The sequence below is a fragment of the Danio aesculapii genome, chromosome 18 (assembly GCF_903798145.1).
Source record: "Danio aesculapii chromosome 18, fDanAes4.1, whole genome shotgun sequence".
Taxonomy (NCBI): domain Eukaryota; kingdom Metazoa; phylum Chordata; class Actinopteri; order Cypriniformes; family Danionidae; genus Danio; species Danio aesculapii.
The window spans coordinates 27,929,135-27,956,594 of NC_079452.1; the positions used below are offsets into that span (position 1 = coordinate 27,929,135).

Below are 27,460 nucleotides of genomic sequence, written 5' to 3' on the forward strand. Positions count from 1 at the left end.
CACAGAGACACACAAGCTTTCACTCTGACACACACATACAAACAAACACGTAAACACAAACAAACAAAATAAACAACCACATGCATGCACACACACAACGCAAGCACACACAAACAAACACACTCACACAGACACAGACACAAACACAAACGAACACACAAACAAGCAAACAAACACACAGAGTCTCTTTCTTAGACTTCCACACACATCAGATTTGCTATCCTTGTGGGGACTTACTATAAAACTCACGAACAACATTCTGCATTTTTAAATTTACACAACCACATACACTCAACCACCCACCCACACACACACACACAACACACCCACTCAAACACGCAGTCTCTTTCTTACACACACACGCACGCATCAGATTTGCTATGCTTGTGGGGACTTACTATAAAACTCACGAACAACATTCTGCATTTTTAAATTTACACAACCACACACACACACACACACACACACACACACACACACACACACACACACACACACACACGCATCAGATTTGCTATGCTTGTGGGGTCTTTTCAAAAAACTCTATCAAGACGTTCTGCATTTTTAAACACATACACACACACACACACACACACACACACACACGAACATCAGACTAGCTATACTTATGGGGACTATCCATAGAACTCTCACATCACTCTGCATTTTTAAACTCACTCACTCACACACACACGCACACGCACACACACACACACACACACACACGCACACGCACACGGACACGCACACGCACACGCACACGCACACGCACACGCACACACACACACACACACACACACACAGACACAAACACAGCAGGATGGACTGATGGATGAAGAGGAAGTGAATGAGCGGATCTGAAGATGAGACTCACCTCGCTGTCTGTTGGACTGAGCTTTGTCGGGCTCTGAGACGACTTGTGCTGAAAATACAAAGACAGAAAATGATCTTATCATCAGGAACGTTCAGGAAGGCTGAATGCTAAAGATTTGGCCTTAAATATCACCCTATAATCCAAAAGCATCTAATATTCCCCTGTAACATTCATTAAACTAATCATTTATTGACTTATACTTAAATAATCAAACATTTTGCAGTCTAAAAGTTTGGTTATTAAAAGCTTAAATGGAAAAGTCTTTGTTTATATATATATATATGTGGACGCTACAGTCTGCTTGTGTTTACATGCGGTAATGTTTCATTGGAATATTGAGGTTGGCAATGTGGTCTCTAGTGCCTCTTCCCTTGCCTGTACATCTGGCATTTCTCTATCGATGGTTGTACTCAGGCGTTATTGAACGATCAGGAGGATCTTGCTAGCGTGTGGTATCAAGGCGAGGGTGCGATAGTTGGAGCAGTCCTTCGTGTCTCCTTTTTTCAGTATTGGGACGAACACTGACCTTCTCCGCTGCTTTGGCCACAGACAAGTTCTCCAGATACGTTGACATAGTACTGTTAGTGCTGCAGTTGGTACTGGTTTTAGGAGCTCTACTGGGATGCCATCCATTTCTGGTGCCTTTTGGTTGGTCAGTTGCTTAATCACCCATACAACCTCGTCGTCAAGAATATCAGGTTCCAGCTCGAATGAGTCTTCCTGTGGTGACGGTCCCTGATCTTCACTTGTGTATAGTTGTTTTGTGTATATACGCCATCTCTGATCATTCGTTGATCATGCAGTTTCTTCCCATCGTAGCCTTGCGAGCCAGCAAAGGTGTTCCTGCCTTCTTCACTTCTGTGAACAGTGCTCTTGTGTATGCTTTCTGCACTGTATCCTTCATTTAGCCAGTCAATAATGCTGTTCTGATGTTTTTGGTAGTATAACTATGAGAACTCAGTTTCGCTTGACAAAGCTTGCACTTGACCGGTTTAGCATTTTAATCAAATTACAAAATCACAGCTCCACAATGCCTCTCAATGCATTCATTTAAAACGAGGAGTTTTAGTTTGCAGGGACAGTATTTATCATGGACTCTCTCCGTTTATGGCCAGTAGCATTATTTAGCAAGATTTGTAATGTATTTTCTTTCAAGAATTATTGCAGATTATACTCTATTTGTGCACATCTCTGCTTTAAACACAGGTTTGGCAAACCAAATTACTCCATACAAAACTGTGTGTAAGTACCTTGACGAAATTCATAACAGCGTCTCGCTGCACTGATCGTGTTTTCTGTCTCTCCTCCTCGTACCGCAGCGCTGCCAGCTGAGCTTCTCGTCTCACTCGCTCCACACCACCACCAGCAGACCGCTGAAACACAGATCACAGTCAGATCACAGTCCTCTACTTCATATGCTGAATAATAATAATAATAATGAGGTGTGTGTGTGTGTGTGTGTGTGTGTGCAGAGACTCTCACCTGGTTATGAGCATATGAAGATGAGCCTGATGAATCTGAGACTCCACTGATGACAAAACAACAACACACACAAAATTTTACTTCTGATAAATTTTTTAATTGCTGATACCCTAACAGACTATCTGCACACAATGTTTGGATAATTGCATTGTATGGTTATAAGCCCCACATACCCTAAGCCCCAACGCCCACATACCCTAAGCCCCAAGCCCCACATACCCCAAGCCCCACATACCCTAAGCCCCACATACCCTAAGCCCCAAGCCCCACATACCCTAAGCCCCAAGCCCCACATACCCCAAGCCCCACATACCCCAAGCCCCACATACCCCAAGCCCCACATACCCTAAGCCCCAAGCCCCACATACCCAAAGCCCCACGCCCCACATACCCTAAGCCCCAAGCCCCACATACTCTAAGCCCCAAGCCCCACATACCCCAAGCCCCAAGCCCTACATACCCCAAGCCCCACATACCCTAAGCCCCAAGCCCCACATACCCTAAGCCCCAAGCCCCACATACTCTAAGCCCCAAGCCCCACATACCCCAAGCCCCAAGCCCCACATACCCCAAGCCCCACATACCCCAAGCCCCACATACCCTAAGCCCCAAGCCCCACATACCCCAAGCCCCACATACCCCAAGCCCCACATACCCTAAGCCCCAAGCCCCACATACCCTAAGCCCCAAGCCCCACATACCCCAAGCCCCACATACCCTAAGCCCCAAGCCCCACATACCCTAAGCCCCAAGCCCCACATACCCTAAGCCCCAAGCCCCACATACCCTAAGCCCCAAGCCCCACATACTCTAAGCCCCAAGCCCCACATACCCCAAGCCCCAAGCCCCACATACCCCAAGCCCCACATACCCTAAGCCCCAAGCCCCACATACCCTAAGCACACAACTTAATCAAAATAGTTAATTAAGGTATTTTTTTTACTCTTTAGGTACTAATACGCACCTTTAAGGTACAATATGGACTATTTAGATACTAATACTTTAGACTATTTCAAACATATATAAAATAACTATAATGATACTAATAAACAAAGTAGAATAATACAGTCCAATACAAAACAATTTCACTTTTTAAATACATCTCCGAAAAGATTTATGCTTATTATTAATGTAGAGTGGAGAAGGGGTAGTATTAAATAAAAGCAATCCATAACAATAAATAATAATCATTAACAGCAATTATCAAATTAACTCCATGATTCTGTCTAGACAGACAGACAGACAGACAGACAGACAGACAGACAGACAGACAGACAGACAGACAGACAGACAGACAGATAGATAGATAGATAGATAGATAGATAGACAGATAGACAGATAGATAATTGGGAAATGCGTGTGCATATGCAGTGTCTGAATACATTAAATATTGCAAATCATTATTTGAGTGTATACAATGAGTGCTCAATGTTAAAATATGTAAATACAACTGCAGGCATAATATAATTTCTTAATACTTTGATTTATAAAAGAAAAACCTACAAAGATTTAAATATATTAATTATGATTGATACTAATAATTAAATATGTGTGTTTACATGTTTACAGTGTGCGTGTTAGTTAAATATTCCTTGTACATTTCATTTGCAGTGAAGTTGTAATCATGTCAGTACCGGTTATGTAAGGAGGTTTGCCGTCTTGGGTCGTCAGTTCTGGATGGACTGGTTTTTACAGGTGAACCCTGGAAACATGTGTAATGCTGATCTTAGCCTTGTGAAAACAAAAGTAACCGTGATGTGATCAATCATCACACACACATACACACCTCTCTGGTGATGCGTCTTTCAATGTAGGCCATGAACTGAGAGCTGAGGCTCACTGACTCCACCCCTCTGCGGCTCCGCCCCTCCTCATCATCATCCTCAGCCGTACAGCTGTCAATGAAGTCTATCTGCTCCATCTCTGACTCCACTACAGAGAGACAAAACAACACTTACATGAAATGTTAATATGAGAAGCTGCAAGCTTAAAGGGATAGTTCATTGAAAATTAAACAAAACAATATATTCTGAATTGATACTGAAACCCAAAAATATCAAGTTTGATTTCAGAGGGACTTAAAAAAATCCTGAAATGAACATTTTTATCCATTTTAGAGTCTGATTTGATTAAAATCTCACTTGTGCCGTTGGTGATGTGAGTCCCCGTCCGGTGATCGTCTCGTTCTCGTCTCTGTCTTTGCTCTTTGGTGATTTCAGCCACTCTCAAGGGCAAGTCTGACAACTCGTCTGAAGGCTTCATGAAGAGAAAGAAAACAAAACTTTAACACAATCAGCAGTGCATTACTGATTAGATGTATGATCCAGTGAGCTGAAAGCACTTGCCTCATTTCCGGACCACCTCTTGTCTCCACTGTCCACACTGTTGAAGCCAGAGTCCAGAGCTCCATACGGTCGGCCGGAGTACAGATCCTCCACACTGAGACAAACACGGCATGTTACATCAGGTTTGGAGACGATCAAACACACAGAAATAGCCTGCTAGTCTGAACTAACTCTAAAATAACTTTGACACCTTTGTTTTTTGTGAGTGATGCTTGACAAGCTGTACAATATAGCTTTAATTATATCCTTTTAATAAAAAAGTAACAAAAACAACAATAATAATTTATTTTATTTAAAACGTATATTTTACTATAATAAATTATAATCATATTATTATATAATATATTATTTAAATATATAATTTAATATATATTGTATTTGTTTTCATATTTTATATTAAATGTTATTTTTGTAATGTTTTATTTCATGTTTTATTTTATGTTAGGTTTTATTTTATTCTCTAATTCACTAATTTCATTTAAAATTTCTCCTGTTTAATTCCTTTACTATTTTGTTTTAAACTATCTTGAGTTTTATATAATATTTTATTTTGAATTTGATTAATTTTATTTAATATTAGGTTTTATTTTTAAAAGCAGTTTTGTTTTATATTTCACATTACATTTTATTTAAATTGCATATTATACTATATTATATTATATTACATTATATTATATTATATATTTGGTTTATTATATGATATTTTGCTTTATTTTACTTTATATTTATATGAATCTTTTTTTTCATAACTTGTATTTTTTCTTATATTAGGTTTTATTTTATTCTCTACTTCAATCATTTTGTTTAAAATTTTCTCCAGTTTAATTTAATTCATTTATTAATTTGTTACTACTTAACAATTAGTTTTATTTAATATTTTATTTTTAATTTAATACATTTTATTTTATATTAGGTTTTATTTTTAAAAGTAGTTTTACTTTATATCATTTCACATTACATTTTTTACATTATTGTATTTAATATTATATTATATTACATATTTGGTTTATTATATGATATTTGCTTTATTTTACTTTATATTATATATGCTTAATTTTATCTTCTTTTATAAATTGTACACTGTTTAATTTTGTTTGAATCTTTCTACTTAAAACTGACAATTTGCATCACATAAATGACATTTTTTAGGTTTTATTATTTTCATATTTTATTTTATATTAGGTTTTATTTTATATTTTACTTCATTAATTTTGCAAAAAAAATTATCCTGTTTAATTTAATTCAATTATCTTGAATTTAATTAATTTTATTTTATATTATATATGTAGTTTTACTTTATATAACTTCACTTTATTAATTTCAATTTAATTTGAATTATATTAAATATTTCATATCCATAAATATATTATATTATATTATATTATATTATATTATATTATATTATATTATATTATATTATATTATATTATATTATATTATATTATATTATAGCTTATTTTATATATGAATATTTATTTACAAATTATTTATTTTATTCTGTGTTGTTTTATTTTATACTGCTGGAATCTTTATATGCTTTCATGGCTTGTTTTGATCCATTAGTGTTAGGTCGGGGGATAATTTCACTCATTTATTTATTATTTTTATTTTAACTTACTTATTTGTTTTTTTAATAGCCATCCAGCAAAATAAAAGTCTAAGTACAACAGCAGCATACCACTCCCCATCAGTAAATACTTAGAAATACTATTAAAACAAGATGACGACAAAATGCACATCATAAAATACACAGCAGCAGTTAAAACACAAAATTTCAACCAAAAGAAAAAGAGGTTTCTGTCATTTGAGACGTCTGATCTCTACATCATCTGGTTTACAGCAATGTCTCCTCTCCTCATACCTTCATTCCAATCAATGCAATCTTTCATTCTTTCAATGTGTTTTCCTGGCCTGCTATCGTCAACATCTCCTGCTCTGTGCGTCCTCAGAGAGATTCGCTGATAAACAGCAGCTCACGTGGATGAGGGTGCATGCGGATGAAATGTCCAAAGTAAAGTTTGTTCTCACCAGGAGCCGAAGGGCAGTGGCCGTCTGTCGTAGTCTGGAAGCTCTGATGCAGCTTTGCACGCCTCCATGTTCAGATATTTAAATATGTGGATCTTTCCCTTTATACAGATCTGGAAACACATCAGTACACATGATATTAAGAATCTGCAACGTTAAATAACTACTGCATTATGAATATAATTAATAAGCATGCAGAAATTGTCCATTTTTACAATAGGGTTTCATTAGTAGTCAGTGTTTCCCCAACCATTATATTAGGGGGGGCGCCACACCCTCCCAACTGCTTTCCCAACCCCCCTTGAAGTCAAATTAATTGTTTTTATATATAGCGCCAGATCACAACTTCTTTTAATAAACAAGCTATACAGCTGTATGTAATATCTTATTTACACAACGGCATGGTCGCGCGTTTACAAACGTCTGATCTCCGAGTTCCACACAGCCACTCTCTGCTATATGGGAATGTGAGTGCGCGCCATTTCTGACAGGCAAATCATTTTGAACGAATCCTCTATGTTCGATGAACGACTCTAGAACGGTGAGTCCACTCAAGGAGTGATTCGTTCATTTGCGCATGCGCACATTTGTGCAGGTGGAGTAGGAGATGAGTTCCTTTTTTGAGTCTTCTATCAGGTTTGAGTCGTTCCCAGTCATAAGCAGATCGCACACCAGAAGCGCCGCTCGGCGACGCGATGCGCAGCACCACTCATTTCAGAATTCTGAAAAACAAGTTTCTATCAGGGTACACACATCGACGCCGCAAGTCGGCAGCGCCCAGCCACAACTCAGGACTCTGATTAGTTTAATTTTAAATATCATGCCAATGTGCGCGTCTGGTCTGCGATACTTTCAACTGTCATGTGCGTGCCGTGTCGCAGCGCTGAGCGGCACACCCGGTGTGTGACGTCCTATATGCAGTCAGCGCCGAAAAAATAGATTTGATCTGTTCATCTCTCGAGTCCACGGTGCGAGTCATCTCTCTTTACATGCTGTCACGGGATGAACGAACGACTCAAAAACCAGAAGACTCGAAAGGTGAACTAATCATGGCTCCACTCGGCTCAGACTGTGTACATTGGTTAAGCTTATATGGGACTGTCAGTGTGAAGTGAACGAACCACTCAAATTTAAAGACCAGTCAGAAGAGGTGAGCTGACATAATCATAGACAAAAGAGCAGGTAAACAATAAATGATTATTTTTCTCTTACAGCATTCTAGTTATGACTTGTTGTAGCGTAATCAACGTTTGGGATAGTTGTAAAAAAAAAAAAGATTCATTCTTCTCAAAGATCCGAGTCTGTAAATTTATCCGAACTTCCCATCACTAAACCGGATGACAGGTTTTGACCCAACTTGGCTGTCAGAGTCAGTAAATACACCCTTACTGGAAAAAGAAGTATACCTAAATTTACAGAACTATACTTAAGTAAAGGTCAAGTATAAAAGTATACTTTAAGTATACTAATATCAATGTGCTAGTAGTGTACTTGTGTACTAATTACGCTCGAGACAAACGGGCCCACTTTCTAGTTTTAAAAAGTAAAGTTTTCTCTTTTAAGTTTAAAATAGCTTCTATTGTGCTGACGATCACAGTCAGCAGTGTAAACAGTGAGAGGGACTTCTCAACCATGAACAGGGTAATAAACACCTTTTACAGCAGCATTTGCTGCTTTAAGCTAATTTTAACAGTTAATGTATTTGCAGGTCAAGACAAATAATGAAAAATAAAAAAATTTCATTTTTAGCTTGTATGGTTGTAGTTCAAACAATTGTTCAGTTATTTACTGCTGTCATTAAAAGAAACAAATTAACAGCATGACTCCTTGTGTTTGTGTCAGTGTCACTCTGAACAGCCACGTCGCTTAACATTAAGTACGAATAACTTTATTTTCATTAATGTTCGTTAATAAAGATGAATAAATACTGTATTAAATGTTCATGTTAGTAAATACATTAACGAAAATGTATTATGAAGTGTAGCTCAAATATCTGTTCACTTTCAAGTAAAACAAGATGTTTAACGTGGATTACTGTGACTGCAATGCTTTAAAATTATTAATAATTAAGGCTTTTTTCACCAGATGATATAGGAGTGTAGCTATCCCTTTAAATCCTGTAGAATGATCTGCACCTGGGGTTTGACTTTATTGTGATCAATTGTTCAGAAAGCGGAAGCTGTCTTTACCTGTGCAGGTGGGCTCTGCAGAGGATTGTTGTCCAGAATGATGCTCTGAAGGTGTCTGAGATTGCGGTAACACACTGGGATTGACGTCACCTTATTACAGGAGAAATCCAGCCGCACTAACGGCAGCTCCGCCAGCTCTGCAAACCAGAGACAACACACACAAATGACACAACAGTATATAAAAAACTCACTTGTTTAAGTGCATGGGGTGTGTTGGGGCTGGACAAAAGTTTTTTTTTTTTTTTGTGTGTGTGTGTGGTTCATTCAATATGGCTAAAATACATACTGTGATTTATTGGAGCGAAATAGACCAAGCTTTAAAATTATTTTTCTAAACGCAAGATGCATCACTATTAGGCATGGGCCGGTAAAAGTTTCCCACTTACGGTACGATAACCTTGGTTAAAAATATCACGGTTTCACATTATTAGATTAGATTAGATTCAACTTTACTGTCATTACACATGTACAAGGCAACGAAATTTACATGACAACAAAGTTTAGGTCTAACCAGCAGTGCAATAGCAGCAAGTGCAGGATACAGGTATAAGTTATAAAGTGCAGTTATAGAAAAACTATGGTGATATTTACAGATGGATGAACTATGAACATTTTATACAGGTTGTATTAGCTATGAACAGATTTACAATAAATGAATATATGTACAGGTTGCTATTAGTAATCAGAAGTGTGCAGATAGATAAATAATTACAAATGTATATGTACAGTGGGTGTGTACATAATTACAAATGTCCATGTGCTGTGGGTATGTACAGTTCAAATAAATGTAGTGCAATGAATATGTGCAAATTTAAAATGTGCAAATGTTAAACAGTGCAGTGATTGTGAGGAGTATAAGTTAGAGGAGTGTGGGGGGTGTATTGGGGGGGCAAACGATTCAGTGAGGGGCAGCGTTCAAAAGGATGCACAAGTATGATTACTACTCTAAAATAGGTTCTTTTTAAATGTCTGGGTAAAAAGCAAGAATTTTTGGTAACACTTTATAATAACTACACACTATGAATCATTTACTAAGCATTAGCATCTAGTGAATTCATTATTTGTTAAGCATTAACTGTACATTAATAAACGTTAGTAAGCAGTTTATAACTGCAGCTACAAATGCTGGATTCTTGATTTATAAGCTCCTATATAATGTGCTTAATGATTATATTTTCATACTTAGTTAATGATTTATTTTTCATTACTAAATTAAGTATTGCATTATTTACAAACCAGTTGTGTTTAAGAGTAGTTGAGGGTTTTTAGGATCATTCAGAATGAGTTAGTAAATGATTAATAAACTATTGAAATCAACATTTATATACCTTATTAGTTAACTATGAGTATATGCCTGAATAATAAGTTAATAACTGCTTTATTATCTCAACTTCATGCAATTTTGTGACCTAATCTAAATTAAGGACTATTTATGCTTTATAAATCCCTTATAAATGACAATTAAAGGCTCAGAATCAAATGAACAATAATATTTGCTATCTTTTCTAAAAAATAAAATTACTGTAAAGTTTAAACATCGCCAAATAACAGGAGTGTCAAAATATGACACAACTGGATAAAACAACAACAATAATATAATAACTTAACAATATAATAAGATGCAATGTTTCAACTCTACAGTTATTTTATTTTAGATCAAGTTGCAAAGATTTATTTTTAATTTGAAGTTCAGTTTCATTTGTGTTTCTTTAAATGAAAAGGAATGAATAATGTCATTTCTCCTGTTTAGAATTTAACTGAGCCTTTATTTGTCATTTATAAGGGATTTATAAAGCATTAAAAGTCCTCACTTTAGATTAGGTCACACAACTAGATGAGTTGAGTTAATAAAGCATTTCTTAACATATTAGTTAACTATTAGTATATTCCTGAATAATAACATATGTAAACGTTGATTTGAATAGTTTGCTAATCATTTACTAACTCATTCTGAATGATCCTAAAAACCCTCAACTACTTTTAAATACAAAGGGTTTGTAAATAATGCGATACTTAATTTAGTAATGAAAAATAAATCATTAGCAAAGTATGAAAGTACAATCATTAAGCACATTATAAATATGTTTGAAAGTCAAGAATACAGCATTTGTAGCTGCAGTTATAAACTGCTTACTAACGCTTATTAATGTAGAGTTAATGCTTAACAGATAATGAATTAACTATTTGCTAATGCTTAATAAATGATTTATAGTGTGTAGTTATTATAAAGTGCTACCGAATTTTTTTCCACTTCGAACATCAACGGGCCCTATCCTACCTCCGGGTGCAAAGCGGCGCAACGCAACTGTTTGCTAGTTTCAGCTTGATGCAAGTGTCATTTTGACGTTGCATTTGCACTCATATGTGTGCCCATAGGCGTTCTGGTCTAAAAAAGGAGGTGTGTTAAGGCGCATTGCTGGCGCGTTGCTATTTTAAGGCACTAAAATAGACTCCACAATAGACCAGCTGAGAGCAGGTCTAAAGTCCAGCGCAGAGCGCGTTAGTTGTGCACCTTGCTTAAACATTGCTTAATACACACAGGATGTACAAAAATACAAAAATATCTTTACAAATGAAAAAGAATTCAAGGAATAACATATTTTAAAAATTATGACTTTTTATAAATATAAAAACCACTGCTTTTGTGTCTTCATCTGGGGGGGCTTTTTTAGTTTATTCATGACAATTTGCTTTTGTATAGTAGTAGTATTATTTATTATATGCATATTTATATTTGTTTTATTAAAAACAAGCTTAGATTTGTCCAGCTGTCAGATTTTTCCAATCCGCGGAATACCTTGACCGCTGTTATCGTCCCATACCTAATCTGTACTGTCATCCTTGCTTTCTTATGCTATCATTTTGAAATAAATAAATAAGATAATCACAAAAAATGTGGTTCTTTCAATATTGTTGGTTAAAAAAAAACTCTTTCAATATTCTGTATTTTATTTCTGGAGATTTGTAAGTGTGGCATGAAAGAACATAATGAGAAGTCTGTTATTACAGGGATGGCCAGGGCTCGTAAAAATCACTGGCCCGACACACCGGGGTTATTGTGTTTTCCAGCAGGACTACCAAAATCTTACAGGGAGAAAAAAAAAATATTTTAAAGCTTTTTTGCATTTTCTCACAAATTGGGTATTCATGTTGCATGTAATTTTTGGACATCAGTAGGCCCAGACGGAATCTGCACACACAGACATCCTGATTTTTTAGTTCATCACTGAGTCTAGCTATTTACTCATGTAAATGTGTGTGTAAATTTTAGCTTTTATATAAATTTCAGAACTATTATTGAATAACATGCAAATGTTTATAAGATTTATGTGCAATACAGTTTGTGAAGTAATATTTTGTCTTATGTTACACACATTAAATGAGACAAACAAGTGGGTCTAGTTGGATTTGCATTGTAAACCTTAAATACAAGTTACAAAATTATAATTCTTTAGCTACTTTTAATTTTTATTTCATTTTATTTTAGCTACTATACTCTCAAAATCATTCTGCATTTATCCGCAGATGTTTTACATAATTATGCACAGAAATAGCAAAAAAAAAAGTTTGCAGGTCCTGTCTGGCCCTGGACATCGGTTAGCCACTATCAAAATGTGCTTGAATTAGCATTGTTTCCTCTAACTGGTGTTTACAAAAGAACCTGTAGGCTACTTTGATACCAGGCTGGTAAAAAAAACCTAAATAAAATAAACAAATAACAAAGGTACCAGGTTTTCTTGAGTAGGTTACCTACCCATTTACCTGTCTGTGTCTATCGGGGTGCCGATGTCTTCATCATTGAAAAAACCCTGCTATATTTCATATTACGAGCACTTATTTCACGCAAATAAAAAAGAGAGGTGGACTCTGTTTTAATGCACTCATGCAGCTGAAATAACTGATAATTTTTAAAATAGCATTTGTATAAAATGTACGATCACTGAATCAAGAATCTAATTCTATTGAATGCAAAACAGCAGAATGTTTTCCTGTGAGGGTTGAGTTTTGGGCTAGATTTGAGGTAGGGGGGGATTAAATACGGTTTATAAAGTGTAAACATCATTACGTCTATGGGAAGCCCCCACAATGTGTGTGTATTGTGTGTGTGTGTGTGTATGTCTGACCAGGTGGCAGGCGGACGAGGTGGTTTCTGCGGATGTTGAGGTCTCGCAGAGCTTCCAGCTGACCGATCTGTGGAGGAAGCGTCTGGATCTCATTACAGCTGATGTCCTGGAGGAGAGGGAGAGGATTGATCAGGGATGTGCAGAGCGAGAGGAACTGCGCAGATGAACAATATATCGCTCCAGCATCGATAATCGCAATGTGCACATCGCAAGATATCCAATGCAGAGTCTTATGCTGATGATACACAGAGCAACTTTTTGAGCAATGTTGCTTGGCAACTTTGGGGAATGATCCCATAAATGGGCAACCAGGGACACAGGGTCACTAATTAGGGCAAAGGGATACAAATACAGCATTGTTGCCCATTCTTATTAGAAAATGCAATCAAGCAACATTGCTCAAAAAGCTGCCAAGTGCATCATCAGCATTAGGAGCTACAAGGAGCTACAAGACTGTATTTAAATACTGTATTTATATGGAATTCATATGATTTATGCAACAACAAAAAATCATTTTTAATTATTGTCTTGTTTCTAGTCCAAATATCTACACGTCAAAGCAAAAACAAGATTATTTTACTAATCCCACTGGCAGATAATTGTACTTGTTTTAAGGAAAAAACTAATTTTGACTCATTTCTTCTGAAAACAAAACATCAATATTTACTTGATCTAAGATTTTTTTGATATTTGGACTAGAAATGAGACAAAGCAAAGCAAGAAAGGCAACTTTTGCAGTGTGATTATTCAATTTCTGTACCTGAATACTGTCATGACTCCTCAGAAAACCGTCAAACAGAGCTATTCCCATCATCTCCATTAATGATGTGTATATGCAGTATATGTAATGTATATAAGCAGATGTTTGAGTAGACTCTTGTAAACATGTGCATGTATAAATTACTCAAGCAGGTATATGATTAAGCATCTGTACAGTTGCGTGTGTACATTTGCATACATGTATTTATATTTGACATATGTTTATTTATTATTATTTGCTGGCATGGTGTGTGTATTAAAGCAAAAATGGAGCTATTCAAACTATCTTGTGAAACTGTGTTCATATCAAATTAAATCTTGCAATAGAGTGCAGATGGACAGCAGAGATGCTCCACACACCAGTTCAGTGAGCTGTCTGAGTTTGCCCAGATCCTCCGGCAGGGACACCAGCTTATTATTGCAAGCGATCAGCACTTTAAGAGGCAGCCGGCACAGGTGAGCGGGAAGAGTCGACAACTGGTTACGACTGCATGGAGAAAAACGAGAAGAAATGACAAATGCAAATGTAAGTGGCACTTTTATGTGAAAAAAAAGATAAATCTGAACGATTTCTCCTATCGTATCTTTTATTTAAAGGGATAGCTCACCCAAAAAAATTAAAACTTACTATTTACTCACCCTCAAGTGGTTCCGAACACATTCATTGATTCATTTTCCTTCGGTTTAGTCCCTTATTTATCAGGGGTCACCACAACGGAATGAACCACCAACTATTCCAGGATATGTTTTACACAGCGAATGCCCTTCCAGCCACAACCCAGTACTGGGAAACAACCATACACACTCTCATTCACACACACACACACGCACACACACACACACGCACACACACACACACGCGCACACACACACGCGCACACACACACGCGCACACACACACACACACACACATACATACATACATACACTACGACCAATTTAGTTTATTCAACTGACCTATAGCGCATCACGGGGAAAACATGCAAACTCCACACAGAAATGCCAACTGACCCAGCCGGGACTCGAACCAGCGACCTTCTTGCTGTGAGGCGGCACTGCTAACCACTGAGCCACCGTGCCACCCGGTTCCAAACACAGATGATATTTGGAAGACAGCTGAAAACATGACTACTGACTTCGATTGTAAGAAAAACAAATACTATGAAAGTCAATGGTTACAGGTTTCCAGCATTCTTCAAAATATCTTCTTTTGCGTTCAACAGAAAAAAAAGAATCTAAAACAGGTTTGGAACAAATAAAATGTAAGTAAATGATGACAGAATATTGATTTTTGGGTGAACTATCCCACTGATGTCATGTTAGCTTTATTGGCTATCTTCATGGCAAAAACAATTCAGAAATTGACAAATATAATAAATACAATAATCATTCAAACAAACAAACAAGTTATTAACATCAATAATAATAATAATAATAATAATAATAATAATAATAGTGACAATAAAAGGCATTCTATTCTATTATAAAACGAAAAGTCTTCTACAAACAAAAGCAGGACAGTCCAATAAAATATGTTTCTGAGGGATTTCTCACATTGTTAAGTGTTAATCTAGTAAATAAGGTTTTCATTAAACTATTTCCTTTCAAAAGGCTTAAATGAAATCTGATATGAATAAATATATATATATATGCAAGCGTGATCCACAAAACCAGTTACAAGGGTCCATTTAAAAAACAAATAAATAAAAATAAATAAATAAATAAATAAATAATCGAATGTATTCCTTATTTGAAAGATCAATAAATCATTTTTCCTCTGATGTATGGTTTATTAGGATAGGACAATATTTGGCTGAGATACAACTATTAGAAAATCTGTAATCTGAGTGTTCAAAAAATTAATTAATTATCTTTAATGTTGTCCAAATCAAGTTCTTAGCAAAGCACATTACTCTTTCATCACCAGTGGTGTAAAGAGTACTGAAAAAACATACTTAAGTAAAAATAGCATTACTAAGTGCAAGTAGAGTAATGGTATCGGTTATAAATATTACTCAAAGTATAAGTAAAAAGTAGACCTTTCAAAAGTAGTCAAGAGTAGCGAGTAGTGAGTATTACGCTGTTAAAAGCTGATGCATTTACATGTAAATTGTGGATGTGTGTAAACGTAATATTCTGTAGTGCGTTTAGTTATTGCCCAGCAGGCACACAACATCGTAAGACGTTAATATTTGGTTAGATTTAGGTCGTGACGTCAAAATTCAATGTCTAGCCAGCGTCTAAGGACAATGTTATTTTGATCACCAAAACACCATCAAATGACGTTGATATGTTTTGAATTTTAGGTTGTGTTGGAAAGTGACCAAAAACCAACATCGAGCCAACATCTTATATTATATTGACGTCTGATACTGATATTTACTTGTCAGGTATGGCAACTAAAATCCAACTTCTGATAGACGTCATAGTGGTAACGTCCACACATGGTCAAGCTGTAACATCTTAAGACGTTGATGTTTGGTTGATTTTAGGTTGGACGTTGGACAAAATGATTTGCTGCAATTATAAATGACCCATGACTTGAGGTAGTTCATTATGATGTGATTTACCTTCGATTTGATTGGACAGGAATCACAGGACAGATTTTTCTAATCCCCATAGACAAGAAAATATAATGACTGCAGGTTGAAGGAAAGTAGTGGAGTAAAAGTACCAATACTGCACTAAAAATGTACACAATAGTACATTAGTAAAAGTACACATTTATAAAACAACTTAGTTGAGTACAATTCCTGAGAAAAACTACTTAATTACAGTAGTTACAGTAATTTGTTACTTTACACCACTGATAAAATCCTTTTATTTTAGCAAAGAAACTTGTGGATGAATTTGATGTGAGTCATGGTTTGGTTTTATGGATTTTAGACTTCTTGACATGTAGGCAGCAGAGAGTCATGTTGAACGGAGTGCTTTCAGACATGCTTTTTACATCAATAGGATCTCCACAGGGTTGTGTACTGTCATCAATTCTTTTTTATATTGCACACAAATGAATGTCGTAGCACTAAGAACAACTGCCAAATAATCAAGTATGCTGACGACACAGTTTATCCTTGTTAACAAATACAGATTGTAATGACAGCGATAAGCATAATGCGTTTTTTAAGTGGTGCAAAGAAGCTGAACTACAACTGAATATCACAAAAACAAAAGAGATGGTAATTGATTTTAGAAAAAATGCTTTAGAAGTGAAACCAGTGTATTTTAACGGAAAACAAGTTGAAAGGGTACAGGAATTTAAGTATCTTGGTACAATATTTGATACCACATTAAAGTTCCAGCAGAATTCAGAAGCTGTTGCTAAGAAAGTGCATCAGAGAATGTATGTTCTTAGAAAACTGAACTCTTTCTGTGTAGAAAAACGCATACTGAGAACTTTTTATACCACCTATATCGAGAGTTTATTAAGCTTTCCCTTTTTATGATGGTTCTCTTCACTTTCCGTTAAAGAGAAAAATCGACTGCAAAATTTAGTCAAGACTTGCTCCAAGATTATTGGTCTACCTCTGAGGAGTCTAGCAGAGTTACATGAACAGCAAGTATTAAGGAAAACTCAAAGTGTGATAAGAGATGACTCCCATCCTCTGAAGCCTTTTTTTGTTCTGTTGCCCTCTGGAAGAAGGTTAAGAAGCATTAAATGCTCTTCCAACAGATATAAATTTACATTTGTTCCAGAGGCAGTAAGGCTTTACAACATTACATTTTAGCAAGTTTTAAATTTACATTTCTAATACATGTGTTTATCCAAGTTTTTTTTACTATTTATGAAGTTATACATGAAGCATGCTGGATTGTTTTTTGTTTTTTGATTTTTTAAAACTGTTTGTAAGTGATTTGTCTCCTTATGTGTTTGTTGAATCATGAAATGCTATTACCCTAATCTAATTGCCCCTGGTGGGATTAATACAGTTGTTAAACCTTAAACCATCATCACACATTTTTGCATTTTTACTGTTGTAACTTACAAACTGTCTTCATGGAAGAAGATTTTTACTTAATATGCTAATAATTTCTGGCATAAAAGAAAAATAAAATAAAAAAATCTAAAATAAACCCAGAAATTTATCCCATATGTGACAGATGCCAACAAGCTCCAGCTACCCTCTACCATACCTTCTGGCTTTGTCCAGAGTTAATCTCTTTTTGGACATCAATCTTTAAATCAATATCTGATATCTTTCTTCTAAAAATTGAACCGTGTCCTTTCGTGGCACTGTTTGGACTCAATCCTACAAATGTATCGCTATCATCTTTGCAGTCAAATGTATTAGCCTTTTGCTTAATAATTGCTAAAAGAATTATCCTATTGAACTGGAAAAAACCTTCTCCGCCAAACTACTTTCATTGGATGTATGACCTGTTACAGTTCATTCAAATAGAAAAAATTAGATATACAATCAATGGAAAAAACAGAGGATTTCTATACAGCTTGGCAACCTTTGCATTTTAAAAAATTGCTTTATATATCCCTTCTTGCATATTTAACCCTGTCTGTATCTGTCTTTTTTCCCTTCTTGCTTTTGAATGATACAAACTTATCTAAGAGTGTATTAGGAAAAGAATTTGCGTGATATTTTACATTTAACGGTAATGGCCTACTTGAGAGTCATTTGTTAATTTATTATTATTATTATTATGTATATGTACGTTTTCTTTTCTTTTTTTATGGTTTGGTTTGTTTGTTCCTTTTTTGATGTTGTTGTTTACTTTATTTCCATCTCAATATGGTTCAGAGAGTAAGGAATGTGTTTAATTACCACTCAGTATTTCTCTCCTCAACATTGTGAAACTAATGTGTTGTGGTTTTTCTTTCTCTCACTTGTAGTACTTCTCTGATTAAGAATTGTCAATAAAAAGAGTTAAACTAAAAGAAAAATTGCTAATTTTGTGTGTCATACTTTTTTTTTGATTGTTGCCAATTCCTACAAATATACCCATGCAACTTTGTGGCCAGGGATCACATTTTATTTGAAGAGCCCATATTATACATGAAATAGGGTCATATTTAGGTAGTAAGGGTCTACAACATCAGTCTAATATGCATGCAAGGTCAAAAAACACTGTCATGGTCTTATAATCTGCATTTATTTTTACCTAATTATCCCAGCGACTCCCATATGAATCGTTCAGCGATTTATTTGTACCCAAACCCCTCCTTAGCGCGAAGCTAATCTGCGCTGATTGGACCGATGACAGCCTGCTGCGATTGGTCGACGACACTGACAGAGTGAAATGCCCAGCTGCTAATCAACAATATAAAAGTAGTCACAGTGCACACACGCTTCATAGTGGATTTTGGCTGCCAGTGTGTGAATGTAAATACAGACGATGGACTAGAAAATACTGACGACTAACTATTTTATCAAGCAAAAAGTCCAAGAACTGGCGAGGAGATCTCCTAGCCCATCACTCTTTTCACACACACACACACACACACACACACACACACACACACACACAGGGCCGGCCCGTCCATAGCGGAGTCGGCAGCGTCCATAGCGGCGTCTGTTAGTGGGCGGGGCCGCAGGTTTCAAATCTCCCGGGTTTGGGCAACTACTTGTGTTTCGTAGCCACGTCATTACGAAACACCTAATGACTCATTATCAAGACGACTCGTTTAAAGCACTATGAGTCGACTCCTTTATAGATGAATCAACAGTTTTAAACACTGTACACTTACAGATTTAAGCCTTAGCTGGACATTTCACTTCACTTAGAACTGTGTGACACACTATATGGAAGAGCATTTTCAAAAACCCATAATATGGGCTCTTTAAGTTAACATTATTTCAGTGAGAGAATTACTGAAAATAAACCTGAAATGTATCATCTTCCAGGAAATGTCATGAGTCAGAGCTCTTAAAGTACTGACACCTCACACATTTCTAAACCACTAAACAACAGGTCATCATGTCTGAAACACAAACAGTGCATGGGCTGGAGATTGTTCAAATACCTAACCTTACATGTAAGCAGTGGTAACGTGATGCTTTACCACTAAACACCTCTAATGAACACTTGCCGAGCAGTAAATGTTACTCAGTAAAACATGGCTTTGTTGAGCTAAGTCAATCACAATGAGCAGCTTGAAGTCGGCTGCAAGATTTTTTATTTTCGAATTCCAAAATAATGCATGCTTTAAAATTTTAGGAGCTCCTTGAACTCTATCATTAGAGCAGTGATGAAAAATAATTTAAAAAAATCAATTATGCATTGACTAAGATTTCTTAAATGAATCATTATTCTTTCTTTAATCGATTCTGAGCTTAGTTTTTAACATCAGATGGCTTTGAATTAGCCTTGAGCGCCACCTGCTGTTAAAAAATAGCCAAGTGTGCAATCTGCTGTTAAAAACTAGCCTAAGTAGAGCACCATCTGCTGTTAAAATTTAGCCTACAGCATACTAGCGTACTACAGTGTACCAGCCTTTGTTAAAAACTAGCCTCGAAAACCACCTAGTGTTATAAACTAGCCTAGTGTGCAGTCTGTTTTTAAAACTATCCTAGATCGAGCACTGTCTGTTCTTAAAGATAGGACTAGCGCATAACTAGCCTAGAGCACCACCTCAGAACTCGACACTACGGACTGCCCTATGGCCCGGGGCCAGCGTGCGAGATGCTCGGGACAGTAGACGGGATCATTACTGGCCCGATCGAGCCAGTGCTGCCTGTTTGTCAATTGTTTGTCAATTGCGTGCAAATACAGTCTTGTCATTCCTTCCGGCAAATGTGCATTACATGTTGAATACGAAAGTGAAAGCATGCTGAAATATTACAGAGTGCTGTTTATCTGTTAGGAAAATTGACTAAAACTACCACCTGATAACGTTTTTTTAATAGACTGATTGATTCAATAGATAGATTTTTACAAAACTTGACAACTGAAATGAGGCTGTATGGGAAAGTCTGACCTCTCTGATTTATATTTGGGGACGATGTCTTTTGGTGTCAAAATTAAAGTGCACATTTTCGCTATATATATATATATATATATATATATATATATATATATATATATATATATATATATATATATATATATATATATATATATATGTATATATATTTATATTTAATTTACATCACAAATGTAATTTTTTAAATTGTCAGTTGTATTTAAAGAAAAGTTATGCTAAATATAAAAAGTGTATTTAAACAATTATGTTTGGCTTTTGACACGTAATTTAAAATATGTGGCATAGAAATAGCTATTAAGTACTTTTTTTTTGGTGGGGCCAGTGAAAATTTTGACAGGGCAAGTAAAAATCTGAACCATCTACTGTTAAAAACTATCCTAGAGCGCCATCTACTGTTAAAAACTATCCTAGAGCGCCATCTACTGTTAAACACTAGCCTAGAGCGCCATCTACTGTTAAAAACTATCCTAGAGTGCCATCTACTGTTAAAAACTATCCTAGAGCGCCATCTACTGTTGAACACTAGCCTAGAGTGCCATCAACAGTTAAAAACTATCCTAGAGCGCCATCTACTGTTAAAAACTAACCCAGAGCGCCATCTACTGTTAAAAACTAACCCAGAGCGCCATCAACTGTTAAAAACTAGCCTAGAGCGCCATCAACTGTTAAAAACTGGCCTAAGGTGCCATGTGATGTTATAAACTAGCCTAGAGCACCATCAACTGTTAAAAACTAGCATAGAGCGCCATCTGCTGTTAAAAACTATCCTAGAGCGCCATCCACTATTAAAAACTATCCTAGAGCGCCATCTGCTGTTGAAAACTATCCTAGAGCGCCATCTACTGTTAAAAACAAGCTTGGAGCGCCATCAACTTTTAAAAACTAGCATAGAGCACCATCTACTGTTAAAAACTATCCTAGAGCGCCATCTGCTGTTGAAAACTATCCTAGAGCGCCATCAACTGTTAAAAACTAGCCTAGAACGCCATCAACTGTTAAAAACTAGCCTAGAGCGCCATCAACTGTTAAAAACTAGCCTAGAGCGCCATCAACTGTTAAAAACTAGCGTAGAGCGCCATCTACTGTTAAAAACTATCCTAGAGCGCCATCTGCTGTTGAAAACTATCCTAGAGCGCCATCAACTGTTAAAAACTAGCCTAGAACGCCATCAACTGTTAAAAACTAGCCTAGAGCGCCATCAACTGTTAAAAACTAGCCTAGAGCGCCATCAACTGTTAAAAACTAGCGTAGAGCGCCATCTACTGTTAAAATCTATCCTAGAGCGCCATCTACTGTTAAAAACTATCCCAGAGCGCCATCAACTGTTAAAAACTATCCTAGAGCGCCATCTGCTGTTAAAAACTGGCCTAAGGTGCCATTTGATGTTAAAAACTATCCTAGAGCGCCATCAACTGTTAAAAACTAGCCTAGAGCACCATCAACTGTTAAAAACTGGCCTAAGGTGCCATCCGATGTTATAAACTAGCCTAGAGCGCCATCTACTGTTAAAAACTAGCGTAGAGCGCCATCTGCTGTTAAAAAGTATCCTAGAGCGCCATCTACTATTAAAAACTATCCTAGAGCGCCATCTACTGTTAAAAACTAGCATAGAGCGCCATCTGCTGTTAAAAACTATCCTAGAGTGCCATCAACTGTTAAAAACTATCCTAGAGCACCATCTACTGTTAAAAACTAGCCTGGAGCGCCATCAACTGTTAAAAACTGGCCTAAGGTGCCATCCGATGTTATAAACTAGCCTAGAGTGCCATCTACTGTTAAAAACTAGCCTAGAGCACCATCTGCAATTAAAAAATAGCCTAGAGCGCCATCTGCTGTTAAAAACTAGCCTAGAGCGCTATCAACTGTTAAAAACTGGCCTAGAGCACCATCTACTCTTAAAAACTAGCCTAGAGTCCCATCTACTGTTAAAACTAGCCTAGAGCACCATGTACTGTTAAAAACTAGCCTCGGGAGCAACCTGATATTACAACTAGCCTAGAGCACTATCTGCGGTTAAAAACTAGCCTAGAGCAGCATCTGCTGTTATAAACCAGCCTAGAGTGCTGTCTGCTGTTAAAAACCTCGATGCCACCCGATGTTATAAACTAACCTAGAGCACCATCTGCAGATAAAAAAAAACTAGCATAGAGCACCATCTGCTGTTAAAAACAAGCATAGAGCCCCATCTAATGTTAAAAACTAGCCTAGAGCACCATTTGCTGTTATAAACCAGCCTGGAGCGTCACTCTAAATTGATTCAGGGAAGAATAGGTACGGATTTTGAACATTTCAGGATCTTTGCAGAGTCAGTTTCACCAACAATTTTTTGCTCTATATATCATGTCTTATAAACAGAACATACTAAAACCTATACAGGGAAATTTTTAATTATAACCCATTTCCAACCGCATTCTGATAAGCTTCATTAGACAGTCACTGCTTTTTGACTTTCAAGATGTGTTTTGTGTTGTGTGTACGTGTGTGTGTGTGTGTGTGTGTCCGTGTTTTATTAAAGCCTGTAAAGTTTTCAATTTGAGCCTGCACATTGTTAAATCACCACATTATAACAGATTACGTAAGTGTGTGGTGTTCTGATCTGAATGTTGTGTGTGTGTATGACCTGATGTTCAGGTAGGTGAGCGACTGCAGGTTGATCAGACTTTCTGGTAGTGAACGCAGACAGTTCTGGTACAGGTTCAGATTCTCCAGCGACACGAACATGCAAACCTCCACCGGCAGCTCCGTCAACCTGTTTCGAGACAGATCTGAGAGGAGATGGAAAGCAGATAAAAGAGAGAGAGAGAAAGATGGAGAAAAAGACAATGAGAAACGCATGTCTGGCAGGACAGACGAGCTGCACACCTGTGTTTAGTTTCACTCATGTAAAAGTGTGTTTGATGTACACAGTGTCGGAAACCCTCTAGGTCAGAATCAGACAGAATGCTGGTTATTGATTTTAAAGGGTCAGAACTAGAAGCTAGAAGGGATAATCACTGCAAAAAATAAATTCAATTAAATAAATTCTATCTTCTTACTCACTCTGAATATTGGTAAGATGTAGACTTTCATGGGTTTTTTAGGGCTGCACGATATTGGAAAAATGTGACATTGCGATATTTTGTTTTGCTGCAATATATATTTTACTCTACTTGGAAAAATTTCATTCGTTTAGATTGACAGGGATGATGAAGTTATTTTCTATGCAGTGCATCTACATAGAGTATAATAAAATACGAGCATATATAAATACAACAGAGCAAAAATATGAGTAAAACAGCTTTAGTCTGTGCTGTATTGACCTCCCTCTACCACTAAAGGCTGATTTATACTTCAGTATCGAGTGATCTGCATGACCCACGGTGCTAACCATGCGCATAGATGTGGAGTTATACTTCTGTGTGCTGTTTGTGTTGCTCTTCAATAACACTTCCCAAACGCTAGCTGGCAGTGAGGTTTTTAATGTTCCTCTGTGTCGAGTTTCTTCATGGATGTTTTGTTTTTTCTGAACGCTACCTTGATGTACAACTAGCTAAAACTTGCTCATTCAGAGGCGGAAACCTGCGGATACGCAACGACCTTAATCATAAGGTAAACACAAAACAAAAGTCTCCATCTGGAGCTCCTTATCACCTTGACAATTGTAAACACTCACTCCCTCTGGCTCATGGCTGTCAGCACCACCCACACTCGTTACAGCTACCCAACCGACCAATCACAGAGTTTGCACTATGCATTGTTGCGATATGTAGTTACATTTTTTTAGGTGCACATCAGTGTCGCGTCAGCCACGGCGTGTGAAGGCTACGCCGGAGCATACACATGCACTTGACGCAGAAGTATAAATCAGCCTTAAAGCATTGGACTAAAACTACCTGATACGATTTCAACACACTGCAAAAATGAGCCAAGTCACCTTAATATTCAAAGTCTTCTTGCACAGTGGTCTGCTTTTATTTGCACTTTACTAGCTATGTGCCCTTATTTGTATTTACTGTATTATTTTTGCATTTTTCTCTTCAGTTTTACTAAAATTATTTGCATTTATTTGTTTATTCACATTCCTCTTGTAGTGTTTTTGCTATCTGTATGCATCAATAGTCGGAAAGTGACATAATTTCAATCCTCTGCATGTCTGTACACAGTAAAGAATGCTGGGTTCCACACAATTCACTCACGTTGTCCCTACACAGGCAGATTTACAAATTTAAGTGGATTGAACATAAAAACAAATAAGTTGTCCCAAACCCACCCCCAAGAATTGTGTTGAATCTACTCATTTTAAATAAATAGTTTGAACAACCAGTAAAAGGCGTTTGAGTGTACATGTAGCAGAATTGACAATCCAGCTGACAATGACTATACTATTGCCTTGATACCAACAGGAATACAAGTAACTCTTGCTATTTGCATGAACACAGACTCAGACTTCAAACCCAGAGGGGACACACACACACACACACACACACACACACACACACACACACACACACACACACAAGTAGGACCCCATGACCACCAAAAATAGCTGGCAGACTAAGAGCAAGATAAGTGTTGATTTTTCAGTTCTGGCTTATATGAAAGAGGCCAGTATCCTCAGTGCATCTCAAACACTCGTTTCAACTTCACACCAGATTCAGAGTCTAATAATAGCAGAGCGACATCAGAGAGTCGTCAGACAACCATCAGACGCTGAAGATTTCACTGAAAATTCAGACAACTTGTGGCAGCTGTGATTATTTGAGTGCATGTTTGTGTTTTTGCTACATGGCAGGCCTTGCTGGTTTGGTTACTGCTATTCCTGATCAGTTGAGTTATTTGTGAGACAAATGATTTAAAGGAGACATATTATGCTGCTTTTTACAAGATTTAAAACAAGTCCCTAGAGTGTGTGTGTGTGTGTGTCGGTGTGTGTGTGTGTGTGTGTGTGTGTGTGTGTGTGAAGTTTCAGCTCAAAATACTTTGATACTTGGGCTTTGATACTAATTGTGGCGTTTCGGTGACTGTCCCTTTAAATCCAAATGAGATTGTGCTCTATACAAAAATGGGCGGAGCTATAAATGCCTATGTGTCAGCATAGAGGAAGATTCCATACAAGACTAAGGTTATCTGTGTGAAAAAGTGAAAATGTCAAAATAAGAGTCTCAGAAGAAGCAGTCTATGGAGAATCTGGTATTCATTAGCGCATCCTAAAACTCCATATTTATAATCCTTTTAATATCTGAGAATATCTTCAACAGGTTAAAACTGATGCTGCTTCTCATTCAAGGCTGTTTATGCTAATGAGGGAGAGATGGTCACTAGTGGGCGGGGCTTTGCCCCTCTGATGACACATACAAAAGAAGAATGTCAATCAAAATGTTTCTGCAGACTGTTTTCATCAAGTGTGCTTTTAAAATATAGAGTTAATTACTTTTTACCATTAGAGGCTGATTAAATTCACACTATTTACATTTACATTTACATTTAGCAGACGCTTTTATCCAAAGGAGGACAAGGAAGCAATTTACACAACTATAAGAGCAGCAGTAAACAAGTGCTATAGACAAGTTTCAGCGTGTGAGAAGTGAGAGCAGATACGAAGGAGCAAAGCCAGAGGTCGCTTTGTAAGCAAACATCAGAGCTTTGAATTTGATGCGAGCAGCAACTGGCAGCCAGTGCAAACGGGTGAGTAGCGGAGTGACATGTGCTCTTTTGGGTTCATCAAAGACCACTCGTGCTGCTGCGTTCTGAAGCAGCTGAAGAGGTTTGATAGAGTTAGCTGGAAGCCCGGCTAGTAGAGAGTTGCAATAGTCCAGTTTGGAGAGAACAAGAGCTTGAACAATGAGTTGAACTGTATGTTCAGATAGGAAGGGTCGGACCTTTCTGATGTTATAGAGTGCGAATCTGCAAGATCGAGCAGTTCTAGAAATGTGGTCAGAGAAGTTTAGTTGGTCATCAATTGTTACTCCAAGGCTTTTTACCATTTTGGATGCAGTAATGGTTGCCCGATCCATCTGGATTGAGAAGTTATGGTGTAGAGTCGGGTTGGCAGAAACTTCAAGCATTTCCGTTTTCTCGAGGTTAAGCTGGAGATGAGGATCTTTCATCCAGAGTGAAATGTCTGACAGGCAGGCTGAAATGCGAGCTGGAACCGAGGGATCATCAGGGTGAAAAGAGAGGTATAGCTGGGTATCATCAACATAGCAGTGGTAGGAAAATCCATGTTTTTGGATGACTGGTCCTAAAGATGCCATGTAGATAGAGAAGAGAAGTGGCCCAAGAACAGAGCCCTGAGGTACCCCAGTGTTTAGATGCTGTAGGTTGGACACTTTTCCCCTCCAAGACACCCTGAATGACCTGTCCGAGAGGTAGGAACTGAACCATTGAATAACAGTGCCTGCGACGCCCAGTGACTCAAGCGTAGATAGCAGGATTTGGTGGTTTGCCGTGTCAAAAGCAGCTGATAAATCCAGCAAGATGAGGACAGATGATTTAGAGTCTGCTTTAGCCAGTCGGAGATCCTCCACGACCGAGAGCAGGGCAGTCTCAGTTGAGTGGCCTTTCTTAAAGCCAGATTGCTTGTTGTCCATGAGGTTGTTTTGAGTAAGAAAGTCCAGGACTTGATTAAACACTACTTTCTCCAAAATCTTGGCCATGAATGGAAGCAGGGATACTGGTCGGTAGTTTTCAAGTAGCGTTTGATCCAGGTTGGGTTTCTTTAGCAGTGGGGTTACCCTAGCCTGCTT

The 27,460-nt window shown here is 37.1% G+C and overlaps 1 protein-coding gene across 2 annotated transcripts in view; it reads right to left on the reverse strand.

Annotated features, from left to right (window-relative positions):
• lrch3 (leucine-rich repeats and calponin homology (CH) domain containing 3) overlaps window positions 1-27,460 on the reverse strand; it is an 81,943-nt gene that overhangs the window by 31,753 nt on the left and 22,730 nt on the right. For both annotated transcript variants that reach the window (XM_056478199.1, XM_056478198.1), the window contains exons 2-13: window positions 23,356-23,500; window positions 14,159-14,285; window positions 13,040-13,145; window positions 8,916-9,052; window positions 6,730-6,839; window positions 4,702-4,795; window positions 4,498-4,612; window positions 4,143-4,288; window positions 3,991-4,058; window positions 2,357-2,402; window positions 2,125-2,247; window positions 875-922 (exon numbers count right to left, since the gene is read on the reverse strand). In XM_056478199.1, coding sequence (XP_056334174.1) covers window positions 875-922; window positions 2,125-2,247; window positions 2,357-2,402; window positions 3,991-4,058; window positions 4,143-4,288; window positions 4,498-4,612; window positions 4,702-4,795; window positions 6,730-6,839; window positions 8,916-9,052; window positions 13,040-13,145; window positions 14,159-14,285; window positions 23,356-23,500 — 1,265 coding nt within the window. The remainder of the gene's footprint in view (window positions 1-874; window positions 923-2,124; window positions 2,248-2,356; window positions 2,403-3,990; window positions 4,059-4,142; window positions 4,289-4,497; window positions 4,613-4,701; window positions 4,796-6,729; window positions 6,840-8,915; window positions 9,053-13,039; window positions 13,146-14,158; window positions 14,286-23,355; window positions 23,501-27,460) is intronic.